Here is a 26,461-nt window from a genome sequence, read left to right as displayed (position 1 = left end):
TTTCAACGCCTGGTCTTCTGTACTGAATATCAAATTTCAATATTCTCCAAACCGCTTCAGAAGCAGATAAGAATCGACAGTCTAAGAAATTTGCAACTTCATCAATGTCCTTTACTATTTGATGATTACTATTTTTATCTGTAACTATGTTTTCAACAATAATTGAAGTAGCTCTGTCCCTTCTATTGTTAATGTATTTGAAAAGGTATTTGATTGATCTTCCTTTGTTGCAGTGTTCCACATTAATATGAGCTTGGTACTTAACTATCAAATCAACATTGTGTGAAACAACCCATCTGTTATCAACTTCTATATTCTTCTTCATTCCTTTTTCGATTGTTATTTCGCCTCCTGTAAACTGTGAAGTCATTGTCATCAATAGTTGTTTCTTCACTAAACGGTCTTGGATAAAACTTAGATTTTTGTCAGCAAGCTGAGTCTTGTGATCTACTAATATCTTAGTGCGGGTGATAAGTTGATAACTTTACTTTGATTTATGATGTGGTGTAATGTGGTATGACTCTGTGTGGTGGAGGGGAGAGGAAGGAGGAATTTGGTTTCCACATCTTTGTTGTTCCATTTTTCGTTCACAATTACCTTTCTTCGGTGACAGACTGACAGGTGACACATGGGCCAACACTGATACGAGGGCCTATCGCCAACGGCCATGCTGCTTGTTTGTGTAATACAATTCGCAATGGTGTTGACAGAAAACCATGTAGATATAGATCGAAATTGGGCCCGAAGAAAGCCCAATACAGGACTTTGGACTTTCTCAATGTTCTTCTTACACTTATCACAACTTATTACAAGTTAGACATATAATAATATAATAATCTGAATAATACAGACACTTGTTCTGCTTTCACTTATCTCTCTCTGTCTCTATTTGGTTTGATGAACTAGCATTTACAGTAGTAACACCATGGTGATAGATCTCAGTACCTTAGAATCTCGGTATGTTCTATTTCGTTCCAATTTTCTTCTATATACATCTGTGTCGGTCTATTTTTTATTACTAACTCCAAATATTTGTCAACTAGATATCTTGATTTTTGCAAAAGGCAAGCAGTGCTACCAAATCCTGCAATTCTATTAGCTTTTCGAAAGGTTGTCATTTCATTAACTGCACTTATTTTATTGAATGCTCAAGTGGAAGAGTTATTGGTTGAACATGTCATTTAATGGTTATCAGGGCAAGTCTCAAAAACTTGGTAATGAGAAATGTAGCGTACATATCTCCTTGGACCAGTTAAGGAATGCGGATTATCTTCCGCTTATGCATTTGTTCTCTATGATTGATTCATCAGAGATAGATGCAATTGATATACTCCATGGATCACCTTGTGTCTTGAATGGAGAACATGTTCTTTCTTTGATGCGTGCTGCCAATCGGAAACTTCGGATTGTTGATCTCCAAGATTTGTCTTTCGGGAAAGACTTTCTGCGGTATGTAATTCTCCATCTATGTGTTTTTTTACCTCTCCAAGTGCTGCTGTGGTGTGATTTTGCAATGTTTCCTTTTGTTTTGGACTATGCTATGTACTTATGTTATAAAATTTCCGAAAGGTAATGTGTCTCGGGTGGATTACATTAGAAAGAATGCATAATGTTCTAACTCTACTAAAATATGAACATTTTTTATTTACGCCAACAGACATAATTTGGTTCTTGATAAGGTAATCATTGCTAGATTGGTTTTATATTCTTGCAAGATGGGGATTCTGAAATGTGTCACTGTATGAAAAGAACAAGCATTTCTGGTATAGTACGCTTGGGAAGCTTTTTAAATAGTTGATACATCTACATGAATGCACACTCTTGTTTTCGCACTTAGTTATGTGTAGGAAAGCTGTTTCTTGCATTTGTCTTCCACAGTGAGGTAGACCTGATTTTCTTTGCTGATCTCGATATTTATTTTTAACTCTTAGGGATCTCTTCCGCAATGGATTAGCGTGCCAAGTTTTAAACTTAAGGTCTTCTCAAATCCGGAAATTAAACTTGATTGGGAATTTCATCCAGTTACACACCCTATATCTGGATTTTTGTATTTCACTCACTGGTTTTAAGGAGGAATGCTTTTTATGCATGCCAAATCTGATGCGTATCTCCATGTGTGAAACAAGAGTTTCTAATCTCTGGACAACCAGTGCTGCACTATCAAAGCTACATTCTCTGGTGGAACTCCGGTTCCAGAATTGTTTGTGTTGCAATGATACTGGACCATGTTCTAAATCATCCATTGATAAACCAAATCCTCTTGCGTCTAACTCTAGTTATTTGGATCATCTAGGAAATTGTTCTCCTGGTAGACCATCCCTTGCTAATGACGGTCGAGAAACTCAAAATTCACAATATCATCTTAGAGAGGGAAGATTTAGGCATTTATTTTTGGATGCCTTGATTATGGGCCAGAATCCCCTTGAAAACCCAACCGAGGAATCATCCGATGATAGTGAAGTGGAATTTTCAAGTCCACAGCAGAGACCAGGATTAGACGATCTATTGTCCAATATGTTTCCTGAGTTGAGTACACATACTGTTGCGGAGAATGAGGTATAGTACATTCGATTATTTCAGCAGAACTATATACAGCATTGCATTTGGCTGATGGATCTTTTTTTTTGGTTGGCAGGAAAACTCCAGCATGTTCTTTCCTGTAGGTGATGCAGATGCTGCTTCAAAGAAGTATGTGCCACATCATCCTTCTCCAATTTGTTTTGAGAAACACTACAGAGAATACATGGTAGCATCTTTGCCTCGTTTGGAAGTTTTGGACAACTTGTCCATAACCGATACAGATAGAGAGCTGGCCAAAGTTATCTGTGCTCAGTACTATGAATGCTTACCTTACAACCGGCAGAGCAAGGAGAATCTTGTTAGTATATTGCAGAAGCGTGAGAAAGGATCATTTATAGGCCAGTCGAGACAATGTTCCAATGTAAAGTCACAATTTCCTCTTCGTAAAAGTCAATATTTCTTCTCCAGGTCAATTTCTGCTGCTAAAGTGGGTTCTTCAGCATGGCCATCCATTCATCCGGTGCCAAAGCTAAGCAGCGTAACAGGGGAAGAAATTAAAAGATTTCGTCCAAGGCAATTCGAGTACCATCCATCTGATCCTAGTCTCATGGTTTTTGGTACTTTGGATGGTGAAATAGTTGCCATGAACCATGAGAATGGAAGTGTTGTTGGTTATAGGTCTTCAGAAACACTGAACAGTGTGCTAGCGCTCTGTTGGCTTAAAAGACATCCATCAAAGGTTTGTGAACAACTTGTGATCTATATAATGATCTACATAACAGTTATAAGAAATTTTGTTGTTTAGCACTCATTATAATTCGGACACCCTCTTTGTTTAAGCAGAAATCCCTTAGTTTAAAGGAGATATCTATGTTTTTGAGGCTAATGACCAACTCAAGGAGGAATTTTATCATGCTAAATGCAAATGCGTGAGACACAATCCACTGTAGTACACTTTCGGAAATCTCGCAACTGGTAGCCAACCTTACTATATTACTTCTGAGTATCTGACCTCCTTCGTTCTATTGAATGAGGTGTATCATCTTACTATGATATAACCTGTTGAATTTGCATAGGAGATCTTAATGTAGCACATCAGATCATGACCTATGACGTGCATCCGTGCTTTCTAGTTCCGCCTGTTTATAGTTTAAACCGTTGTTGAATGTTTGGTAGACATGTTGATGTTTAGAATTTTTCTTCCTTGCTGTTCAAATTCTGGAGTTTTCTTATCCAGAAACAGAAAAGGTTTGTAGATTTTTTTAACTTTATGAATCCTTGCTGACATTATTTTGATTTAATTGAAATAACAGCTCATTGCTGGCTCCGATAATGGCTCCTTGCAACTATATGATGTTAGTCGAATGCTCCCCACAGTTACAGAAAGACACTGCTGTGCGAATATTGCCAATTTTGATGATTTTGAGCAATTGACATCTGTTCATGTTAATTCAACTGACGAACAATTTATTGCTAGTGGGTACTCCAAAGATGTGGCTCTGTATGACATAAACACTGGAAAGCGCTTACAAATCTTCAATGATATGCATCGTGGTCATATAAATGTTGTTAAGTTTGCCCATAACTCACCCTCACTATTCGTTACATCATCGTTTGACCGAGATGTCAAGATGTGGGACTTGAGGCAAACACCATTAAGGCCCTGTTACACGTATTCAAGCTCGCGAGGAAATGTGATGGTCTGCTTTTCTCCCGATGACCACTATCTGCTCACATCCGCTGTGGACAATGAGGTAATAGTATCTTCCGATATCAAATATATAATTCTACAACAGGATGATTCACTATTTTGATTGGTCTGACCTGCAAAGTCTGTTCATTCGGAGACTGATGGCACATATACAAGTGTACTTTCTTTAGACTGTTGATACTTTATTGACTGTTCAGAAGGATATCATGATTGTCTGTTAGATTGTATACCATCTACAAGATATAGTAAGAATGCGGCCTTGGATGGAAGGTTGAACTGCATGTTAGTCACCGGTTGTTTTCCATTGCAGTTACGCTATGCTTTAGTTGGCATGTGCTTGTGGCTAACAGGTAATGTTGCAGGTTAAACAACTACTAGCAGTAGATGGAAGGGTTCATATGGATTTTGAGATAGCATCAAGTGGGAGCTCTCATAATTACACTCGTTCATATTACATGAATGGAAGGGACTATGTTATCAGTGGGAGTAGTGATGAACAAGTTGTTCGCATATGCTGTGCTCGAACTGGAAGACGACTTCGTGATGTTATTTTGGAGGTATTATTCCATTTCCACAATGTGGTTTTATTCAATCTTTACTGAACTATGAACTATGACTGGCCATCATATTAGCAAATGAACTTATTCCTGAGTTTAATGCACGAATGTGTTCCCCAATGCAATTTTCGATTCTTTGTATATACTGTCCAGTGTAGCATGATTATAAAGTTCTACAAGTATAGGAAGGTGCAAAAGGCTATTACAGAAAATTAGAGGTAGGGTTTCCCAGTGGTCCTCTATGTTTACACATTGTGCTCCTACTATGGGTTTTATTGTTTCTTAAAATGTGCAAGAGGTTTTCTCCTTAACGTCGAAGTGCTAGTTTCCTAGTGAAGCAAACTGAGTGACCATCTTTAAAAGGGGATCCTGTTTTGATATCATATTGTGTGACCATCTTCTTTATGGTGAGTATTTAACCATATATTATTGTTCATAGTTTTTGGATGTGGTCATTGGAGATTTTTTCAGGAAAGTCAATGTAGCACATATATGGTTTCTGTTGCTTAGTTTCCTCTCTATGTTTCCCCTTCTTGCTTGACTTTCGCTATGGTTCGGATAGATAGTCATGTTTAAATTTAACCGGTGTTTTTTATCTGATTCTATTATGTCTATTATGTTTACGGCATCAGGTCGTCTTAGTTCCATATAAAGATTTTTGGTCAACTGTACCAATATTTCTATAGATATATCATTGTATTACGATTTACGGCACAAATAAAAACAAAGTGATTTTAGATATATCATTATATCATGGCATAAATAAAAACTAAGTGATTTAACCATTTTTTTAAGGGGCAGTCTAACTATCCAGAGTATCAACGATATAGCACCCTTATAAATTGGTTTTACAGGAACCTTGGCACTTGCGGAAATTTTTTGTTCCATGTTAAATTGTAATTGTAATAGTATATTCTAAAATGAAAAAGAAGAAGAAGAAAACCTTTTTCATTAGTTTCCCATATAATTACTCTCTGTCTGTTTGCAGTCTAGGAGTTCTGGTACATCTATGTTTGTGCAGTCTCTAAGGGGCGATCCTTTCAGGGTGAGTTCTTGGCACTACGAATGCATACCCTTTTCTCACTCCTAAAATTCACATGGGCATACTGATATGTGAAGTTTTCTTCACTCTTAGTTTGATTTCATATATTTGTTACCGTAGTATTACATGTTTGCGGGAGATGATGATGTATCAATAATGTATATTTTTCCTTTATAATGGCAGGACTTCCATCTGAGTGTCCTAACTGCATATATGCGACCCAGCTCAAAGTCTCAGATCATCAAGGTGTGTCTCTACTTCTTTGTTCTTTATCAATTACCATTGTTTCTCTGGGATGGCTTATTTTTTAAGACCCATCTGCAGGTCAATTTGATGAATTCGATTGAGCATGACGATGGATATGCTTATCGTCACCATTCTCATCCTTCCAGTGGCATGGGAGCTTGAGTATCTCCGTTGTTGTAAATACCTTTTCTTTTATTTTTAATGTTTCATCTGTAATTACCCTTAGAACGTAGATTATGTAAATAAGTATTTAGTCGTGATTAAGTTATAAACACACTTGTCATGTGCAGATTAGTATGATCTAATTTCCTCCCTGTACACACAAGGACTTTATTTATCGTATTTTTTTATTATTCAAAGGATGTAGAGAGAAGGATTTACATGGAACCCATTCTGGACGTCAGGGGTCTTCTTGCTTAGATGTGGTTATATCCATGGACTGAAATAACCGATATCATCCAACTGCCATTGACTTACCTATACTTTCGTTTTTCACTTGTATCTGATGCTTGATTGGCCTTCAGACTATAAGATACAACGTGTTTCACTTGTCGAGTTACCGGTTGTCTTTGATAGGTATTTGTTCCATTCATATTCTTTGATAGTTTGTTTGTTTTTTGTTTTTTTTTTCGCTCCGCTAACAACATTTCATATATTAGAACATCAAAGGTACAGTACTCCTATCCAGTAGGTATTGTGGTAGTAGACTTACGTCCTGGCCATGGTAAGCCCATTGTGCCAGTTTATGAGCCTCGCCATTATACCTCCTGTTAATCCAACTAAATTTACAGAAATTAAGAGGTCTACATAGATCCTCTATCAACACCTTTATAGGTTCTAATTTTCAATTGTGAGTTATGCTCCAAGGGAAAGACAACATTTTGAATTGCTAACAGACTATCTCCCTCAAACAAAAAGGAGTTCTCTCCAGTACTAGGAGGCAGCTTCATAGCCACTTCCAAGGCCACCATCTCAGCGTCCTCCGCATCTACTGTTAGAATAGTTGTATGAACCTTCTAAAGTAGAACGAAGGAACAAAGATAGCAATAAAGAAACAAGGACAAAGAATGGCGGGAATAACCAAGGCGCTGATTAGGTCAGTCAAGGAAAGATTTCGCTTCCAATGGTGCCCAACATCGTCTTCCTCCCTATTCAATGGTTAAGCACTTTGCACTAGAACTTATTACCCCTAGATATATAACTCTCAATAACAGGAAAAGAACAGGGTTTGAGTTTTACTTTCTCCTCGAGTTGAGTTTCCGATCAAGTCTATTTTCTCTATAGACTCACAAGTATTTATAGAGGTTAGGAGAAAGAGAGACCAACTCCTAATAGAACAACAAAACTTGTTTGCTTTCAAGAAAAAGGCAAAACAAGTTTAGGCTATTGGTCAAACACTACCCACAACAACAAGAAGCCCAAGCCCAGTTCAACCCCTACCCGATGTGGTGGATAACCAATGTGGGACTATCTACTATGCACTAAAGTGGCGAGAATACCATTTGTTCATCTCCTCCACTTTGCACAACACACTAGTATTTAGAAATACACAAGAGATTCCAACAATCCCCCACTATTTCAAAATACTAATAGTCCCCACTATTTTGGAATAGGATATTACAAAAAGAAACGGGTTAACGAAATGCCGAGAGAATCGAAAAACAATGCATAAGATCTTGGTGCTTTTAAGAGGCTTGAACCCGGGCATAGGATAACATGTCTTATAATACGCTAAAGTGGTGGATTAAAAAATCTTTGAACCAACATTCCCTTGTAGTAAAATAGAGGACATGCACCCACATTGTCTTTCATTATATGCCTTATTCATTCTGGCGCTTTTTGGCCCTCATACCTGTGAATGCTCTGTAGTACTTGCACGAATACTCATAAGAACCGACCAGTTCTACATTCACGTGGGTGGATATCCATCAAGTGTACATAGCGCTTAAAATACACTATCTCATAAAAATAATGGACTATGGATTCCATTAAGAGTAAAATAACTCATCCTTTTCTCATTGCTATTCAAGTTATACAAAGTATACAATAATGCTATCTAGTCATAGGGTGGGGGTCCAAAGAAAGACAATAGCATACCGAAACGAGGTGACTTGTTTTTCCCTTTGAACCTACTTCAAAATCTCCAATCACATATGGGGTTACCTTGTATAGTGTCTAAGGCAAAAGTCCCATCCCCTCGACGATAACCACTTGCCTCCAAAAAGTGGTGCATTAGACATGTGGCCAAACTAAGTCCAACCTAACATAATCTCTAGCATGTTGCTTGATTAAGTTATATCTCAACTTACATGTATTCTTTTCCCATTGCACATAAGATAACATGTCTTAGCTATTGCAATGAGAGGCAAATTGCAAAGCATATACATATCGAGTCAGTTGTTTAGAGCCAATGGGAAGATTTGTCAAGAGGTTGCTAACCCACTCAAAGCATCATCACATGCCTTTTCTAAAGGCGATTAGCTTGGATGATATCCAAGACACTCAATTTCCACCAAAGGTAAACACATAAACATTACTGGATCCAGGTTTATAACATATTACCCTTCTAACAATGATGGAAATCTACTAAATATCGACCATAATCAATGGCTCTTTACTTGAAGATTGGATAATCCTTAATATACATCAAAGTTCCTTATAAGGACCACCCAGGTTATCATCGGTATGCCATTAATGTAGGCAATGTCATGTCTCACATACATTATCCATCAAGTACAATTGGCTACCAATGATATTGACATATTTAGTATGAGAAAACACAAGGAGATTATTTTTCATAAGATGGATATTTGCCACAAAATGTGTTAACACATGCTTACTATCATAATACCCATACTTTTCAATGAAAAATATTTCTACTAAGTGCTATAACAATATAATGAGACCAACATGAGTTTTAATTCCTATATTCACCAACCATTCAATTACGAGTGCCCGAAATTCCCTATACCATCCGGATGTCAGAGTTTTAAGGTGCTTTTGTGACCTTCAACCATATTCAAACGTCAACATCTTGACAAAATATAGCGATTCTGAAAATGAGTTTAACAACATAATAAACTATCATTTTCAATGACGGTTTATGGCGTGTTTCAAATAGAATTTCTCTGTCTCATACACATTCTCAATGCTAGCACTCATGATATTAAATCATCTAAACAAAGAGAGATTAACACATATGTCTTGCTTTGCTCTAAAGAAAGTACACATTTTTTTTTTTATCAACAACGGTACTTTGACATCCATATGACACTAATATGTTGTTGAATTGCTCATGCCATTTATAGGCTTTGAATCAACTCATACAAAGATTTAACTAAATTGTATACCTTACTTTCATCACCTGGTACTACTTGGTATTGTAGTTCCGCACAACTACTCAACTAGAGTCTTTAGAATTTTGTAGAAGAAATTCTAGTTATATGAGCAAGGTTTCAAAATAGTATAAATTTTGTCTCTGATTGAAACCCCTTGGCTATTATTATTAACATTGTATTTTGCAATACAACTATCACGTTTTAGTTTTCTCTTGAAGATCCAATTCAACCTATAGATCCCCCAATAAATCAAGAGTCCAGGTTTAGAGGGAGTTGTATCCTTCAAAAAGACACTTCTCATCATGATAAACTTCCTTATAGGTTAATGAATCTTCCTTAAGAAACATATAAACATCATCACCGTTAATGGTGGAAATACTCATTGATAGTCTTCCAAATTTCTTGTAGAAATAATGGGATTATCTTATGTAGTTCATTATGAACATTCAACCACTCTATGCCAATTTCTCGAAAAAGCACAACCTCAAATAAAATTAGCATATGAGACATTCAATAATAGTGTGGTATCTACAAAATTGTTATCACTCATGACAACTGAAAACAAACATCACTATTATGAGTTTCACCAATGAATATCTACTAGATAATTCTAGGTCTCAAAAAAAATATATATATATTTCTTTTAGATTCATTCACAATAACCTTGGAAAGACACCCCTCACATTTTGAAACATTTTTGGATAGGCCCAAGACCTTTCCATACTTTGTAGTTCAGTGTCTTTCCAATTATCTTGTGAGATGAACTATGGTAAAACAGTGTCATGCATATGGGTCACTACCCCCACAGTTCAATGGTTACTTCCTAATCAAACTTACATGCAAAACACATTATACCGCTACAAACACTAAAAGAAACAACAACAAATAAAATGCACTCTTATGACAAGAATATACTTTACTCAAGTCTATGATTCTAGATCATATTAAACATAGTCATATTATGTTCATGCTATCTATATGAAAGGAAATCCACAAGTGATTCAAATGAATTTTAAAGAATAGAAGAATTAGATGAAAAAGGTTTTACCCGAGATAATATCATTATCATCCTTCTTTTCATCATTCAACATTCCAACTGTCATAGGGAGACAATCCACGCACTTGTACATCACCTTGGCTATTTATCCATAGTCATAGGAGGATAATGCCTAATAAGACAATCTACAAGCGTTACATCTCCTTGTCTAAAATAGTCACTGGAGGATATTGTCTAAGAAGACAAACCATTACCTTACATCTCCTTGACTAAATTAGGTTTAAGAGGATATTGATTGTTTCTCATATTGTTTCCTCTCAGTAGGACAACGATGCTCATTACTTAATAATATATGACATGGTTAAACTTCATGTCAATGTTAAATAATGCATTCATGCCAAACATGGTAAATATCATATCATAGGTTCGGGAAAAAGTAAACTTTAACTGCACCCCTCACAACAAAAAGTATACAATATTTAAGCAAATCTAGTCACCGAATATGCAAAACAACCGAGGACTCCACCTCCTTTTTTTATATGAGCTCAAGTAAGATAGAATACCCTATCAACAAGACCTCAAGTACTACCACAACATCTAATGGCTCAATCCATTAATGTCTTCAACTAGAAAAATTTACCAATAAACTATTATCAAGTTTAAAGTAAATCCACGATGATTAATATCCAAAACTAGTATGCTACACAACTTTAACATATGCTATATTGGATATAAGCTACAAGTTACTTCATTTAACATGTATTTTCACAACAGTACAATTATAACCATCGTCTAACAACACGTTCACTCAATAAAGATAAGCAATTATGCATTGAATACATTATAATTACTATCTAAGATTTGAGTGTGGTTGATATTAACTATCTTAAGGTCTCTCTTAGACCATCTACATACATCTACATATGTACAAAGAAAATTAATATCAAACTACTTCTAGTCAAACCAATTAATTCCTCGATATAAACACGATAATTTGTTAACTAGGTTATTAAAAGAAGTTTAAGCTTAGGGATTTCCCTCTAAGAAAAACTAGCATGCAACTCAAGGCAAGAATATCACCATATAATCAAACCAAAAGAATTGCAAAGAGTGAAAGAATACGATACCTAACCCATTGAAAAAATCGGATTACCATATTTTCCTCCTAGAAAAAACAGTTCAAAAGAACTGTAATTCTGAACCAGCTCATGAAGAATTGGGTATCAAGCCTTATACCACTGGAAAGCTCTTTGAATCAGCTTTTCAACCCAAAAAGCGGATTGCAAAATCGAGTTCTGAGCTGAAAGTTATAGCAGTTTCCGTAACGAGTGACGCAGCAGTCAAAAAGGCGAACTTTGACGTTTTTCTTGATAGAAATCTCATATTTGACTCCCACAAACGTAAGAGAAAGGTCTACAACCATATAGGGTTTGATAAACCACAAAAGATCAATAAATATTCAATCTTTAATTGGTTTTCCTACAAAAAACGAAATTATTAGAAAATTTCTAAAGTCATAACCCAATAACACAAACAATAACTCAAAGTAAAAGACTTATCTTTTGATTGTCGTATTAAAGCACTCTCCTTTGTTCTACTACAAAACTCTTTCCTTAAGATTGTTAGAATAGTTGTATGAACACAAAGAACTAAAGTAGAAACGAAGAAATGAAAGAGAGAATAAAGAAACAAGGGATGCTGATGAACCGGGAATAACCAAAGGCGGATTAGGTCAGTCCTTAAGGAAAGATTTTTCCAATGGTGCGAAAGGCAACGATGGCGTCTTCCTCACGAGGATTCAATGGTTAACAATGGCTGACTTTGCACTGAAACGTAAACCCTCTTATATAACTCTCTCTACGATTTGAAGAAGAGAAGAAGAAAAGAACCTGGTTTGAGTTTACGTTTCTCCGAGTTGAGTTTCGATCAAGTCTATTTTCTCTATGACTCACGGTCCCTATTTATAGAGGTTAGGAGAAAGAGAGACCAACTCCTAATAGAACACCCAAACTTGCCGCTCAAGAAAAAGGCAAAACAAGTTTAAAGCTATTGGTCAAACCACTACCCACAACAGTAAGCCCAAGCCCAGGCCCGAACCCTACCCGATGTGGTGGATAACCAATGTGGGACTATCTACTATGCACTAAAGTGGCGAGAATACCATTTGTTCATCTCCTCCACTTTGCACACACACACTAGTATTTAGAAATACACAAGAGATTCCAACATCTACTGCTCTGAACCTTCTAGTTGCTACTCCCGTAAGGATGCCTTTGTTATCCCAAGCCAAAGCTCCAGCTGCCCCATCTCCTGTCCCCCTATCAAAAGCAGCATCGAACCTTATTAAAGTAGTATCCAATTCAATAGCAGGAAATAACAGGAAATATTCTTTGATAGCTTCAACATAGGCTTTACACTGAATTGGAGAGTGCATTGAGGATGAAGATTAGAAGAGGTCTTATTAATCAAGCTACTTGCTTGTGCAATAAATCAGTTTCTTATTGTTTTCGGAAACTCGGGTATGTGACAGGACTCAGGAGTGGCCTAGATATTCTATATCGTTCTGCACAGAATATTAAATTTATGATATTCGAACACTTTACTGAACGCTAAAGGAGCGCTGGAAATGCAAAATGAGCTGTCTTTTTTAAAAAAACCTGACAGCTTGCACCCAAAGTTTATTGCCTTAGTTGGACTAAAGAGGCGCCCATGCAATTGGTCCTTCTTCTGTGTTCGCTATCTGTAATTGGTAAAGCGTTATTGTTCAAGTATATGTAGGACTAGAGTGTCACACTCATTCTGTCTGGTACGTTTATTCCAATTAATTTCTCCAAGGACAGTACTTGTTAGGTTTGATTTACAACTCACAGTCTCACTCTCACATGAATGACTTCGAATAATTATGACACTTTAACATGAGAATTACATCCACAATTCTACATACATTAGCCATGATGTTGGTCCATGGCGTCAAAATCGTGTTTTTTTGGGTAAAGTCAAAATCTTGTTTATGATTACCTTGTATAGTGTCGAGAATTATCCGGTACTGCATTACACTTATGAAAGTTTTGTATGGACTGCGGGCAAACTATTTATCAGTGTGGTCCTATAGATGTTACATTGTTACTGCTGCATAATTTGTCCGTTTGGAGTAACCAGAAAGATGATGCAACATCTGTTCTTTATGATGATTAGTTGCTCTATAATATGAGGCCAAATTACTATGCCGACTAATGCAACCCATTTTAAAATTTTATCCTGTCCTCTTTTGGTTCACCAAACCGAGTCCTGACGCGGTACAATCTGATTTCATGGTAATATTTATATTTTAGACTTGCTTTACTTGAATGGGATGTTCCTTTGTACTTGTGCGGAATGCCTGAATCCAAACCACCCAGGTTGTTGCTCAGGCCTGCGGTTACAACTTACAACTCAGTAACTCACAAGGTTTTATAGCATTTTTTGTTTTCTGGTGTAGTGGTATATCAGTATATGAGAGACTCCCGGGACTTCAATCCGTGAACTAGCTACTTTCATATTTTTTTTCATGACCTTCAGTGAACAGTATCTTTTGATGTCAGAGATTTGAGGACCTACCTCACCTAATGTCCTTGCTAGAAAAATAAATGGAAGATCCTGGAGTGGGTCAAGCGTCTCAAGAGCTTTAACTCCTTTAATTTAAGGTTGTCGGGTCAATACGATAAAGACGTCACGTAGGTTATGGTGTGTACTGTATAGTGTCTACTGTCAATCGCCCATGCATCTATTGTCACCTTTGCATCTGCTGTAACTTGTAATTACCATGTGGAAGGAGCGTTCTTAGGTGTTCTTTCTGACGGCGCAACTTTGTTCGATCTTGTATTAGAATTTAGAAGTTAAGCTAGTTAGAATAATGAATCTTACTTTGAAGGAAAGAGAAAAGTAGTGTAGACTTGACTGGAAGCTGCTTAGTGCCAATTAACGTACATACAAGATACAACGCATTCGAGTACAATTTTTTGCTGATAATTTTAGATAAAATTTTACTAAAAAGAATCATGGTTTTTTTTATGCAACTTCTTTAAACAAACTACTTTATCAAAATGTCTATTTTCAATTGAATAGCAGGAACAATTAAGCAGAAATGAGGTTTCAAGTTTGAGTAAAGGGTCGACCAACTTTTCCTTTACAGTAGAAAGAAAGAAACGCGTACACGAAAATTCTATAAAGGTAAAAATGCCACTTACGTGACAACTAATATGGTGCTGTTCATCATTTTATTGCTCCATTTTTTGTCATGATTCGAATCCTCTCGACCCAATTACCATTTTCCACACCCATCGTACGTACACCTTTTTCCACTATATATACGCACTTCAGCTCTCTCACTACTCACAATCCAAACCTCATACATAGCTTGTTTCCCTCTCACTAAATAACATGAAGCTTCTTCTTTCAGCTTTGCTACTTGCATCTCTTCTTCTCATCTCCTCTTTCCTTCCATTCGCTAATGCTGTTTCAGGTATATATGTGCGTCTGATGGAAAATTAGTTAGGCAGAATCATTTTTATGTTTTGCTTCATTTTCTATATTATTGACCTTAAATAATGCATGTTTAAATGTCTTAATTGCTAAATAAGCTTTGTTGATTGGTTGCATGGTTTAGATTACCCTTGTGATTCCAAGTGTAAGGAAAGGTGCGCTAAAGCAGGAGTGATGGATCGTTGCTTGAAGTATTGTGGGGTTTGTTGCCAAGAATGCAAATGTGTTCCTTCTGGGACTTACGGACATAAAGATGAGTGTCCTTGCTACAGAGACAAGAAGAACTCCAAGGGCAACTCTAAGTGCCCATAGTTAGAAATTCTCCAAAAATAAGTGCCGTGGCTTGGAGATAATATTACGTTCATACCTCATCCTATTATTATTATCATGTTTATTATGTGACAAGGAAAAGGTTGTTATCTGGGTAGATCAGTTTAGCTTCCGATCTTAGGAATTGCAAGAGAATAAATTTGGTGTTTGTGTCGACGACTATGTATGTCGATCTGTACTCATGTTATATGTATGCAGTAAAGCCTCTCTCTCTCTCTCTATTACACTTCGTATCTACCCACCCACTTATTTGATCTACTATTTGGACCTACTTATGTGTCAAAAGTCTTAATTATTGATTTACATAGAAATATGTGTCTATATGTACATATTGCAATGCAAACCAAGGTTATCCAAATAGTGAATCGAAATAGTAGGTTTAAAAAAGTAGGTCCGTCTAGCACTACTCTTTTGTATGTGCTTTAAACATCTTGTATGATTTCTTGGTTCACAAGACTAATAATAAGAGCATTTTTAAGAGAAAAACTAAGAAAACACCAAATTTTTGAACCAAACCAAACACCAACCAACTTCACGAGAAACATCAAATATTCGATATCAAATGACGCGGTTTTGGATAAACCGCGCCATATAACCCACGTGGCTTTCTCAAAATTGCGCCACTAAACCCATCTTAAAAACCCAAACCCACACGGTTTTCCAAAAATCGGGCGATGTGTTGCACATCAACTTTAATTTCTTCTTTTTTCTCTTTCCAAATATCTCGCGTGGTTTTCGCAAAACTGTGTGATTGAAGCCCACACTCTAGCCCAAGCTCATGCGGTGTTTTAAAAACCGCGTGGTTTTTCCGCGATAGAGATTTAATACAACACCAAAATTGGAACCAAATTTTGGCCGATTTGGTGTTGGGTTTGGTGTTTTTTTTGTGTTTTCATCAACATGTGTCTCTCCTAAAGATGAAAAAACACCAAATTATTATAAATTTGGTGTTTGATGCTAGGATGGTATCTGTTTATGGAGAAAAATGAATATGGATTCCGATTCACCTAAGAGCATCTTTAAGAGTGATATCAACCTAGCATCAAACACCAAATTTCCAACAATTTAGTGTTTTTTCAACTTCAGGAGAGTCACATGTTGATGAAAACACCAAATCAACCAATATTTGGTTCCAGGTTTGGTGTTGTATCAAATCACTCATGCGGTTTTGCCAAAACCGTGTGGGCTTGGGTTTCTAATTGGCATTATATGGCGCGGTTTTCGAGATTGGGAAAGAAAAAAAAAAAAAAAAAAAAAAAGTTTACGTTCGATACATGACGCGGTTTTCTCAAAACTACGTTGGGGTTGGGCCTGTCAGTTGGGTTTTACTGGCGCGGTTTTGGAAACACCGCGTGACCTATATAGCGCGGTTTATCCAAAACCGCGAAAATTTGATGTTGGTCCTAAAGTTAGTTGGTGTTTTTTTAGCTCTCCTAAAAATATGCTCTAACTGTACAAACGTATACTAACTACTAATTAATTAAGATACTGTGTCAAATGGCTTAAAGCCCAACATAGTAAACGTGTTAATTAATTTAAGGTGCTCAGCGCAACTGAAAAAACCGAAGAAGAAGAAGAAGATGGACAAGTTTTCGATATTGTTATTGTTCATTTTGGTCTCATATTATTATAGTGGATTCTTCTTCCATGTTGAAGCTCGAACTGTTGTATTGAAGAATAATAACAACAAGTATTTAACCCAGACTGAACTTTGGTTTAACCAAACCCTTGATCACTATTCCCCTACTGTAAGTCTTGTTTTTTTACTATTTTTATTATTGCACACCAATTGTTTGATGAAATATCTAATTGAAATTTGGACAATGCAAATATAGGATCACCGTAAATTCGGGCAACGGTATTATGAGTTCCTTGATCATTTTCGAGTTCCTGATGGGCCTATTTTTTTAGTAATATGTGGTGAAGCTACTTGTAATGGAATTACCAATGATTACGTCAGTGTAAGTTCTTCATATCCTTTAAATTAAAGTAATTGTTTCACATTTTCTTCTTAGACTGAATTGTTTCTTAATACACAATGGTTGCAATTATTTGTTTGAGTTTCCTCTTTTGCCGATTACACTTGGCACATTTTACATAGTGTGATAGGGTATTGCATTTACGAGATTCATGTGCATAGCAATAATGCAAGGTATATATGGTAAATGTGTTAGAAAAGTTTATTTATACTTGCGTAATGTAGGAGTTTGCTGCAAATGTCTCATTTAAAGCTTACCTCGGAAGAGTATCGAATTGTGGAGTCAAAGTTAACAGCTCAAGGCAACTCTGTTTACACTAGCTACAGATGTCTTATAAGAAAGGGAAATATTTAAGTGGGTTTCTTTATTGTTTTTCTAGTGATGACATAGTAATTACCTAGTTTATACACATTTGAAGATTCTTCTGAGAAACCCTCAATGAATCAGGTTTTGGCGAAGAAGTTTGGTGCTGCTGTGGTTTCTCCTGAGCATCGTTACTATGGGAAGAGTTCACCATTCAAGTCATTGACAACAGAAAATTTGAGATTTCTTTCCTCAAAGCAAGCTCTTTTTGATTTGGCTGTTTTCCGTCAGTATTATCAGGTGATTTCTACAATTTCATGCTGGTTTGGGCAATCTATCTGAATTTGAGGTTCACATTTTAATAGGAGGTATAGCCCTGGAGTGCATTCTTTTTCTTTCTTTCTTTCTTTCTTTCTTTCTTTCTTTCGTCCCATATGTACATTTTGGATCGTAATTTGAAATTATTGGTCACATTCCTTCATTAATAATTTATTGTTTTTTCCGTTGAAAAAAGTTAAAAGAAGTTACACCGTAGTCAATCCATACTATGTAATGTAAAACATGTTCATGTTCTCAATCAATTTTTCTGTTTAAAGTCTTGATTTGCTCTCAGGAATCTTTGAATGCAAAACTAAATCGACCAAATGTGGAAAATCCCTGGTTTGTGTTTGGTGTGTCTTATGCTGGAGCATTAAGTGCATGGTTTCGTCTGAAGTTTCCACACCTAACATGCGGAAGTCTGGCAAGTTCTGCAGTTGTTCTTGCTATTTACAACTACACTGAATTTGATAAACAGGTAATTCCACTATAATTGATTGTTTCTATGGTTGCCTTAGGTTGAAAACCATCCTTTTTGCTGTTCATTCACTGTCAACCTTATATTATCTTCTGAATGTAGATTGGAGAGTCAGCTGGTCCTGACTGTAAAGCGGCATTACAAGAAATCACTGGACTGGTTGAAAAAGAACTTGAAACAAATAAGAAAGCAGTAAAGGCAATGTTTGGCGCGGCTGAGGTACAAATTATCTATTGTTATAAAGGTTGATTTAGTTTGTCTACCACCTAGGGACTCCCAAATCCTTCATCTATATGCATTTGATCTGTGGCGCAGCTAAACTATTCATGTTTGAACATATAACTTTTATTCTTCTACTGGAGATGAAATTCTTGTGGCAATATCAACCCTTGATTTTGAGTTCCAATGTTTATGGGTGAGGAGTGGATGGGGGACCATGGGTGAAGGTGGATGGGGACCATGTAAAAATCTTCTGTTCTGTTATCTTTTCTCTTTCTCTCAATAAATTCTTGGTGAATATTTATTGTATTTGATGAGCATATGAACCCTAGAACAATCTGCTATTATACCATACAAAAATTTGGCTTTCGTAGAACACCTCATAAAGAACTTCATTGGTATTTGTTTGTGGGGTTCTTTCTCGAAGCTCTTCAGGGGATGGTAGAGTAGGCAGTAGAGTATTGTGGTTGGTTCGTAAGTCAAGGTCGTGAATTTCTTATATTGGTAACTATCTGACATGATATTTTCTGCTCAAATCCTCATCATGTGAATCTTTCATTTGTCACAGCTCCAAAATGATGGTGATTTTCTCTACTTTATAGCTGATGCTGCAGTAACAGCGGTACACATGATCTTTGGTAAAGTTTAAAGTTTTACACATTTCCATAATCTTCTATCAAGAATTTTCTTTTTGTTTTGTTTTGCAGTTCCAATATGGGAACCCAGATGTAGTTTGTTCTCCCCTTGTTGAAGCGAAGAAAGCTGGAAAGGATCTGTTGGTATATTTCTCTCTTAGCACACATTTAGTGATCTTCTATTGTTGCCTACACCTAGAGGGTACAAGCAAATGTTAAATGCTCGCGAGCTACCACGAAATTTATGTTTCTTTAACATAGTACTTGTGTATGATGGTTAATTATAATTCTATGCAGGAAGCCTATGCCAGCTACGTAAAGGATTATTATCTTGGAAGTTTGGGTGTTAGCACTGACACATATGATCAGCGACATCTAAAGAGTACTGCAATCAGTGAAGACAGTGGTGATCGGTTATGGTGGTTCCAAGTTTGTACAGAGGTTGCCTATTTTCAAGTTGCCCCTGCAAATGACAGCGTCCGATCTTCAAAGATTGACACAAGGCATGTATCCTGCTAAGTCTTAGTCTGTCCTTTTTATCAATTTTAGGTTTGACCTAAAACAATATGTATCTGTTTTTCACAAAAATGATAACATGGCTTCAAGTGTGTGTGTTTTAAAACATAACTTGGATGTTGAGAATCTGGAAGCAAAGATTTCATTACACATAGCCTTTTCCCCTCTTGAATACAAATCTAAATTGTAAGATACTATTTTATCTTTTGTAGATACCATCTGGACCTCTGTAAGAATGTTTTTGGAGAAGGCGTTTATCCTAATGTGGATGCGACAAACATATACTATGGAGGCACAAAAATAGCTGGTCAATCCTGTAACCTTTTTAGATTGCGTGACTATATTTTATATCCTTTCTGAATTGGAAATGTTCTTAAAGTAGCAGTGACATATTTTTTAGCCACCTTAGCTTGTCCAAAAATTATTTTTTTCTTCATCTTTAATACTTTTTGTGTTTATTCATTTAAAAGTTCTCCCAATCTATTTCAACAAAAGCTAACATTTGAGATGGATCTTATAAAGCACTGTAGAATAATATTGCAGAGTAATTTTCTTCATGGTTCCTATAGTTGTTATCTCTAGGAATCTGTGATTCACTATATGATACTTCTACAAACATGGACTTTGATATATATGATTGTTAAGTAAAATTAGTTTTGTGAAGGTAGTTGACTATCAGTTCACCTTCAAATAAATCTTGCATTGTGATTGAGGTTTGTTATGGAGTATTTTGTGTTCTTTTGTATTGCACAGGTTCAAAGATAATTTTTACAAATGGCTCACAGGACCCATGGCGTCATGCATCCAAGCAGACTTCGTCACCAGATAGTGAGTTCTTGAAATGTGGATTAATTTGGCATGGTGTCTGTCTGAGTCGGTATATTGTGTCCTGATTGAAATGAGTTTTTCTATCTATTTTCGTCCTCTTTGGTCATCCTTGAGTTTAAAATTTTAAAAAGTCATTGTTTTGAAATTAAGTGTGTGTATTGCATTGATAATACACGTTTACCAGAATACAGCTCCACCACCAAATTTTTGTTTACTAACACCTTCTTTTCTAACTGTCCAGTGCCTTCCTACATCATGACATGCCATAATTGTGGTCATGGAACGGATCTGAGAGGATGTCCACAGTCTCCACTATGCCTTGAAGGTATACTCCTTTTTCACGTACTATTATTTTATTAACACGGCCGGAGTGGACATCTTTTATGATCCCACGAGCTAAGAAATGAGACCATCCTAATGGCAAATCTTTTTGTTCTTGTTTGATCACTGTGATCTTTGTAGGTAATGCCCAAAACTGTAGCTCCCCTGATGCAGTTCAGAAAGTGAGGCAGCAAATCATAGAACACATGGACCTGTGGCTTTCTCAGTGCAAAGACGCTGCCAGGAGTTCTATTTGATAAAGTTTATCTGGCAGATTGTTAAATAAAAAAAGTGTAGCACAATATATCAAGTACAACAGCTGCAATCTTAAGTTTATCCTGGTATGGAATACATGTCAGGTTATTTTGCTATTGCTGCTTGACGTAAGGTGAAGACTAGGCTAAATACGCTAGACTGGATATGTAATGATTACAAGTGTTGTTCCTTACTTCCTTGTATACTCAATGATCGTGTTCTGATATATATATTTTGGATTAATCAGCTTTTGGAAATCTCACTTCAGAAATTCCTGTATCCCAAATTTTAGAATTCAAATACCATGTAATCAAAAGTAGGCATTTATATTTTCCACACAGATATTGGGTAAAACGATACCAATCGATTCCTACTAAGATAGTTTGTACTTTGAACAATCTTCTACTCTAATAAAAAATCTAAACTATGGATATGACTATCACAAACAAGCAATAGAAATATAAAACAAGTAAAATATACCACAACACAAAGATGTATCGTGGTTCGGCTAATGATGTCTACTTCTACAAGAGCTAATATTTTCATAAATGTAAAAAATAAAATTACAATCACTCATTTCAAGTCTCTCCACCTTATTAGATCACTATCTCTCCTTACTAGTTTTTCTCTTTGCAAGAGTTTTATCTCAATTTTGAATTTTGATTGCTTTCAAAATTAGGTTTCTATTTAAGACTTGGTTTTCCAAAACCTAATTTCTATTTTTATAGTAATTTGCAAATTTCAAGGTTATTGCAGAAAAATAAAAGTCTAGCCTTAACAATTTTGCAACTATCTTTTTTTTCACGGCAAGAGCGCGGCGCGTTTTGGGCTAGGCTAAATCGAGCGCGCTTCGACTTATTCACACGAACAGTATCTCTTCTCTTCTCTTCTTCCTCGTCTTCATGTGAGGGATAATTCTAACAATCTCCCCCTCCTAAACAGTGAGGACGAATGGCGCGGTTTTCTCAAAACCGCGTGGTCTTGGACCTGTTAGTTGGGCTTTAGTGGCGCGGTTTTGCCAAAACCGCATGGGCTATATGGCGCGATTTTGCCAAAACCGTGTAGTTGCTTGGTGTTTTTTTTATGTTGCTCTTAAAGTTGTTTAGTGTTTTTTGGGTTTAGTGTTTTTTTGGTTGCTCTCCCTCCTAAATATGCTGATACTCTTATAACTTGAACCAAAGTTTTCATCTAAAACCATTATTGCACAGTAGGCGAAAATGCTCATCTGCGATTTCAGGAGGCCACATCAGCAATATTTTTAAGTAAGGACACAAAATTAATTACAAAACAGAACAGTATTTTGATTTATTACAAATTGATTCTTGTCCTGAATTTCATTCGACGCAAGATGTTCTCAAGATTGTTTAAATGTTCTCGAGATACATACATTAAGAACAAACCAATTACACGCCAATCACAATTTTGATTCGTGATATAACTACGGAACATTAAAACACACAAATTGATTCTTAAAAAGAAACTTTCGCCTTCACCGAAAACACACACAAAAAAAAAACACAAAGTAATTAACAACCCAATAAAGAAACAAAACCCCAATCTGGTTAAACACCCCAACCACACATTCTCTCTAAAAAAATAGCGATGGCCTCAAATCTATCTCTGAATTCTAAAAAAGGCAAGAGATCGAAGAAGAACGGCTCAAGCTCCAATGGTTGTTTTTCTTAATTCTAAAAGTGGTCGTCGTGGTGAAGAACAGGTGATGACTTATATTTGTTTTAACCCGAAAATCCAGTTAAACATCTTAATCCAGCACCACTTTATAATGGTTGCTCTATAGGAATTATCTCGGCTGCGCAAACCTGTCCAGAGAACACTAAGAAGAAACCACATGTATGAGTTTTTGTGGTCTGATGGCAACAATAGAGTTTTTGTTGAATTCGCAAGTTTTTATATATTGGTGTAAGTTTGGTGGCGATTTCTCTTTAATTTGATGATACTACTTTATTGTTTTGAGTTTTAAGATACCCATATTTGAATTGTGCCCGAATGTGATAGGAATCCAATAGTCAATGAATGGTAATGAAGTGATAATTTGTTAGTATTGTTAAAAATGGATACTTTGAAGCATGACAATGTAAGTTGGTAGTGTCAGGGAAGTGAGGGAATGAAGTTGTGAGTTCCGAGTAAGGGACTATAAAATAACCACCAACAATTTTCAGTAAATATTCATTTTGGGTTTATAATCTTCTGTAGCAACAATTTAGCTAAATGTAGTCTTGGGCGGTCTGTTACCTCTGATATTGTCTTAGCTAAAATTAATAATAACACTAAAGTGGATTTCAGAAAGACAAGGTATATCTCACAGATCTATAACCTTAGTACAAGAACGTCAATAGCTGTCAATATCTATTGTGTGGACTTGAACTCGAGTGAATGGCAAAGCTAGCTTTAGTGTTACGAGGAGTTATTTTGTTTGTTCATATTGTGTTTGTCAGTCAATTGTACTAGCTGAGTTGATACTCTTTGTATTCTACCATTAGCGGACTGATATTATCATTCTTCTCTCACATAACTTAATTAGTTTGGAAGGTGTGGCAATGCTCATTTCCATTAGGTCTTGCTTTCCAAGTAACTAAAGGAAATTCTTATTTTACAGGGGATGTGTTTTACCCTTCCTTCACTGGATGACCCTTTTAATGATAATAACGGTCTGAAGAATTTTAACAAAAAGAATGTTCAGAAACCTGCTCCTTCCGAAACTGAAGCAGGGGCATCTGTTACTCAGAAAGGTGATTACTACTTTTTTCCGCAGGTGGGGCTTCTTCAGTTTTCTCTGTCACAGCTTCCTCGGGAGTAGTTTCACTGGGTATCTCAGCGGTTACCGATTCTGGAGGGGTTTCATCAGTTTTCTCAGGAACAACTTCCTCAGGATCCACAAGCTTTGTATTCTCAACCTCAGTTGCTTCAATAGGACTCTCAACTGGATCCGTTTTCTCCACTTTTGGTGGTACCAAATAATGCTGGATGAGTGAGCAATGTTATTATGAATGGAATAGGATATGACCTGTTAAGTATCTTCGCAGACAAAACTGTTGTTGATGACATGTAGTTACAGAGTACCAAAATAAGAAGTTAAAATGCATTTGAATGGGTACAATACATTATTGGTGTACTATAATATCGAGCTACACTAAACTACACAGACAGTTCTTTAGATTTTCAATATTAATTGAGTAGTCATGGTAATACAATAGGCTTATTAAATATTCTCAAGGTCAGATTAACATAGAATGAGATATGCCTAACATGTGCCACTTCATTCAGCCTGTAATAAGCTTAATTATGTTACTATTACATATTTACAGGAGTCCAAACATTGCAGAACTTCAAGACATATATTTGTATCCACTGACATGTATATTTATTTGTATCAATGAGATTTCTGACTAAGATGCAAATGTATTTACTGTAAATGTAACAATCCCGACATAGGCGGGCAAAATGGCTAGTTATATCTAATTGTATTCTACATGTTATAAATTCTACTGACTCCACTGTTCACTGCATTTGCGTCATTATACTTTTTCGTGTTTTGAAATGTTTGATTTCTTCAGGAAATCGGCATTCCGGCAAGTTCTGATATTTTGAATAACTAGTATCGTCTTCCTTGAACATTTCGTAATCTCTTCATTCTCTTCCTCGCGCGCTGTAAAAAAAATTCTCCGATCTACGAGACCCAATCTCATTCCCAGCATTCTTCAATGGAGAATCCCCCAGTTCAAGATGTATGTTTATACTCGAAACAAATCCCCTCTTTACACGTGTCCTCTCTCTCTCATTATATTTATTTGTTGTACAGATTCTGGCTCAACAGCTTCTAACGGTGGCGAAAGCAGTGGAAGACAAAATAGATGACGAGATCTCAGCCTTAGATCGACTTGACGTTGATGACATCGAGGCATTAAGAGAAAGAAGGTTACAACAGATGAAAAAAATGGCTGAGAAGAGAAACCGTTGGATCTCTCTTGGACACGGTGAATACTCGGAGCTTCATGTAGAAAAAGAATTTTTTTCTGTTGTCAAAGCTAGTGAACGTGTTGTTTGTCATTTCTATCGTGATAATTGGCCTTGCAAGGTATCTCCAATCATTTTTTTTGTTTAATCTATGTAATTATAGGGTTTTAATGAATTGTGATACTGCATTGTACTGAAATTTGAGGTTTTGGAATTGGATTGTTAATGAATTGATGTGAGTTTGATGTAATTGGATAAAGAGAAGTAGCAGAAACTTCAGATTTTCGGGCTGTGTGCCCTTGAGTCATATATTCATACTAGTATAAAAACGAGTCTATGAAGGACGAACGGTTCGAGTTGTCTTATATTTGATGTATGAAATATATCTATGAGTAACTAACATCTAGGCTCTTAACTTGCCAGTGTTAAACTAACAAAATATGTGTTATCTTAAAAGTTTTAATGAAAGCAATCTGTTATGAAGAATATAGTTGAACACACTTAATCTTGATAACCGGGCTGATGTCTTTGCAGGTGATGGACAAGCACTTAGCTATATTGGCCAAACGGCACATAGAGACACGTTTTGTGAAACTAAATGCTGAGAAGAGTCCCTTCTTGGCTGAGAAGCTTAAGATAGTGGTACTTCCTACACTTGCCCTCGTAAAGAATGCCAAAGTTGAGGATTACGTGGTATGGTTTACATAATCGTTTATACTTTGGGCTCTGAGTCCTTACGCTATTTTAGTACCCTTATGTGTGCCAAGTACCAACATTGTTGCTTGTGTTTGCCAGGTTGGATTTGATGAACTTGGAGGAAAGGATGACTTCAGCACTGATGAGTTGGAAGAGAGGATAGCAAAATCGAAGATTATAATTTTTGAGGGGGAATCATCCCTGAACCCATCAAAGTCCAATTCAACATCTAGAAGTGTCCGTCAGAGCTCACGAGCTGACTCATCAGATTCAGATTAACTGCGCATTTGTTATGTCAGGCACTCTTTTTCCTTGGGGATGGTAGGCAGAGTTTAGGTTTGATCTACATGTTCCCATTTCATCCTCGAGTGGCATAATAGTGCCTCTGCAACTGTGGGGTTGGCTGTTTTCTATGGGTTTATGTTGATACACTGTTGACTTTAGCGTCACCATTATGGTATTTATTGTATTAGTAAAGAGCTTTGTCCCAATTCTCTTGGTTCAATCCAAATTCTTTCGCCCATTTCTCTGGTCCTTTTCAGGGAAAGCAATTCCTGGTAATAGAGATGTCATTGCATTGTATTTGTTGCAAGGCCACAGCAACATCCATGTATTACATCGTGCTAAAAGTGTTCATGGAGTATGTTTGGAGATGCCCAAACAGCTAATGATCCGC

The 26,461-nt window shown here is 36.4% G+C and overlaps 4 protein-coding genes across 5 annotated transcripts; all 4 read left to right on the top strand.

Annotated features, from left to right (window-relative positions):
* Positions 1–826: 826 nt before the first annotated feature.
* On the top strand, positions 827–6,474 carry LOC147520690 (transducin family protein / WD-40 repeat family protein). 2 transcript variants are annotated; one of them, XM_086592204.1, is made up of 10 exons: positions 827–957; positions 1,044–1,110; positions 1,196–1,449; positions 1,932–2,556; positions 2,636–3,259; positions 3,834–4,274; positions 4,594–4,788; positions 5,777–5,833; positions 6,014–6,076; positions 6,155–6,474. In XM_086592204.1, the coding sequence occupies exons 1-10, from the start codon at positions 926–928 to the stop codon at positions 6,236–6,238; spliced, it is 2,442 nt and encodes an 813-aa protein (XP_086448330.1). In that variant the 5' UTR covers positions 827–925; the 3' UTR covers positions 6,239–6,474. The 2 variants fall into 2 exon arrangements, with proteins under 2 accessions (XP_086448330.1, XP_086448331.1); XM_086592205.1 differs by lacking the exon at positions 1,044–1,110 and having other exon boundaries at positions 847–957.
* An 8,282-nt stretch (positions 6,475–14,756) lies between these two features.
* Positions 14,757–15,531, top strand: LOC147520689 (peamaclein-like). The gene is made up of 2 exons (XM_086592202.1): positions 14,757–14,912; positions 15,057–15,531. Exons 1-2 carry the CDS (start codon positions 14,831–14,833, stop codon positions 15,242–15,244), a joined length of 270 nt encoding a protein of 89 aa, XP_086448328.1. The 5' UTR covers positions 14,757–14,830; the 3' UTR covers positions 15,245–15,531.
* A 1,127-nt stretch (positions 15,532–16,658) lies between these two features.
* LOC147520688 (putative serine protease EDA2) lies at positions 16,659–21,360 on the top strand. The gene is made up of 12 exons (XM_086592201.1): positions 16,659–17,010; positions 17,098–17,223; positions 17,689–17,844; positions 18,158–18,340; positions 18,443–18,559; positions 19,128–19,181; positions 19,267–19,338; positions 19,492–19,697; positions 19,923–20,017; positions 20,464–20,538; positions 20,780–20,863; positions 21,001–21,360. Exons 1-12 carry the CDS (start codon positions 16,843–16,845, stop codon positions 21,114–21,116), a joined length of 1,452 nt encoding a protein of 483 aa, XP_086448327.1. The 5' UTR covers positions 16,659–16,842; the 3' UTR covers positions 21,117–21,360.
* A 3,351-nt stretch (positions 21,361–24,711) lies between these two features.
* LOC147520687 (thioredoxin domain-containing protein 9 homolog) lies at positions 24,712–26,308 on the top strand. The gene is made up of 4 exons (XM_086592200.1): positions 24,712–24,860; positions 24,935–25,210; positions 25,624–25,782; positions 25,885–26,308. Exons 1-4 carry the CDS (start codon positions 24,837–24,839, stop codon positions 26,062–26,064), a joined length of 639 nt encoding a protein of 212 aa, XP_086448326.1. The 5' UTR covers positions 24,712–24,836; the 3' UTR covers positions 26,065–26,308.
* Positions 26,309–26,461: the final 153 nt, after the last annotated feature.

Source organism: Coptis chinensis, chromosome 2 (genome assembly GCF_015680905.1).
Source record: "Coptis chinensis isolate HL-2020 chromosome 2, ASM1568090v1, whole genome shotgun sequence".
Lineage (NCBI taxonomy): Eukaryota > Viridiplantae > Streptophyta > Magnoliopsida > Ranunculales > Ranunculaceae > Coptis > Coptis chinensis.
Note: the sequence above shows the minus strand (reverse complement) of the source record. Positions and strands in the feature narration are given on the sequence as shown.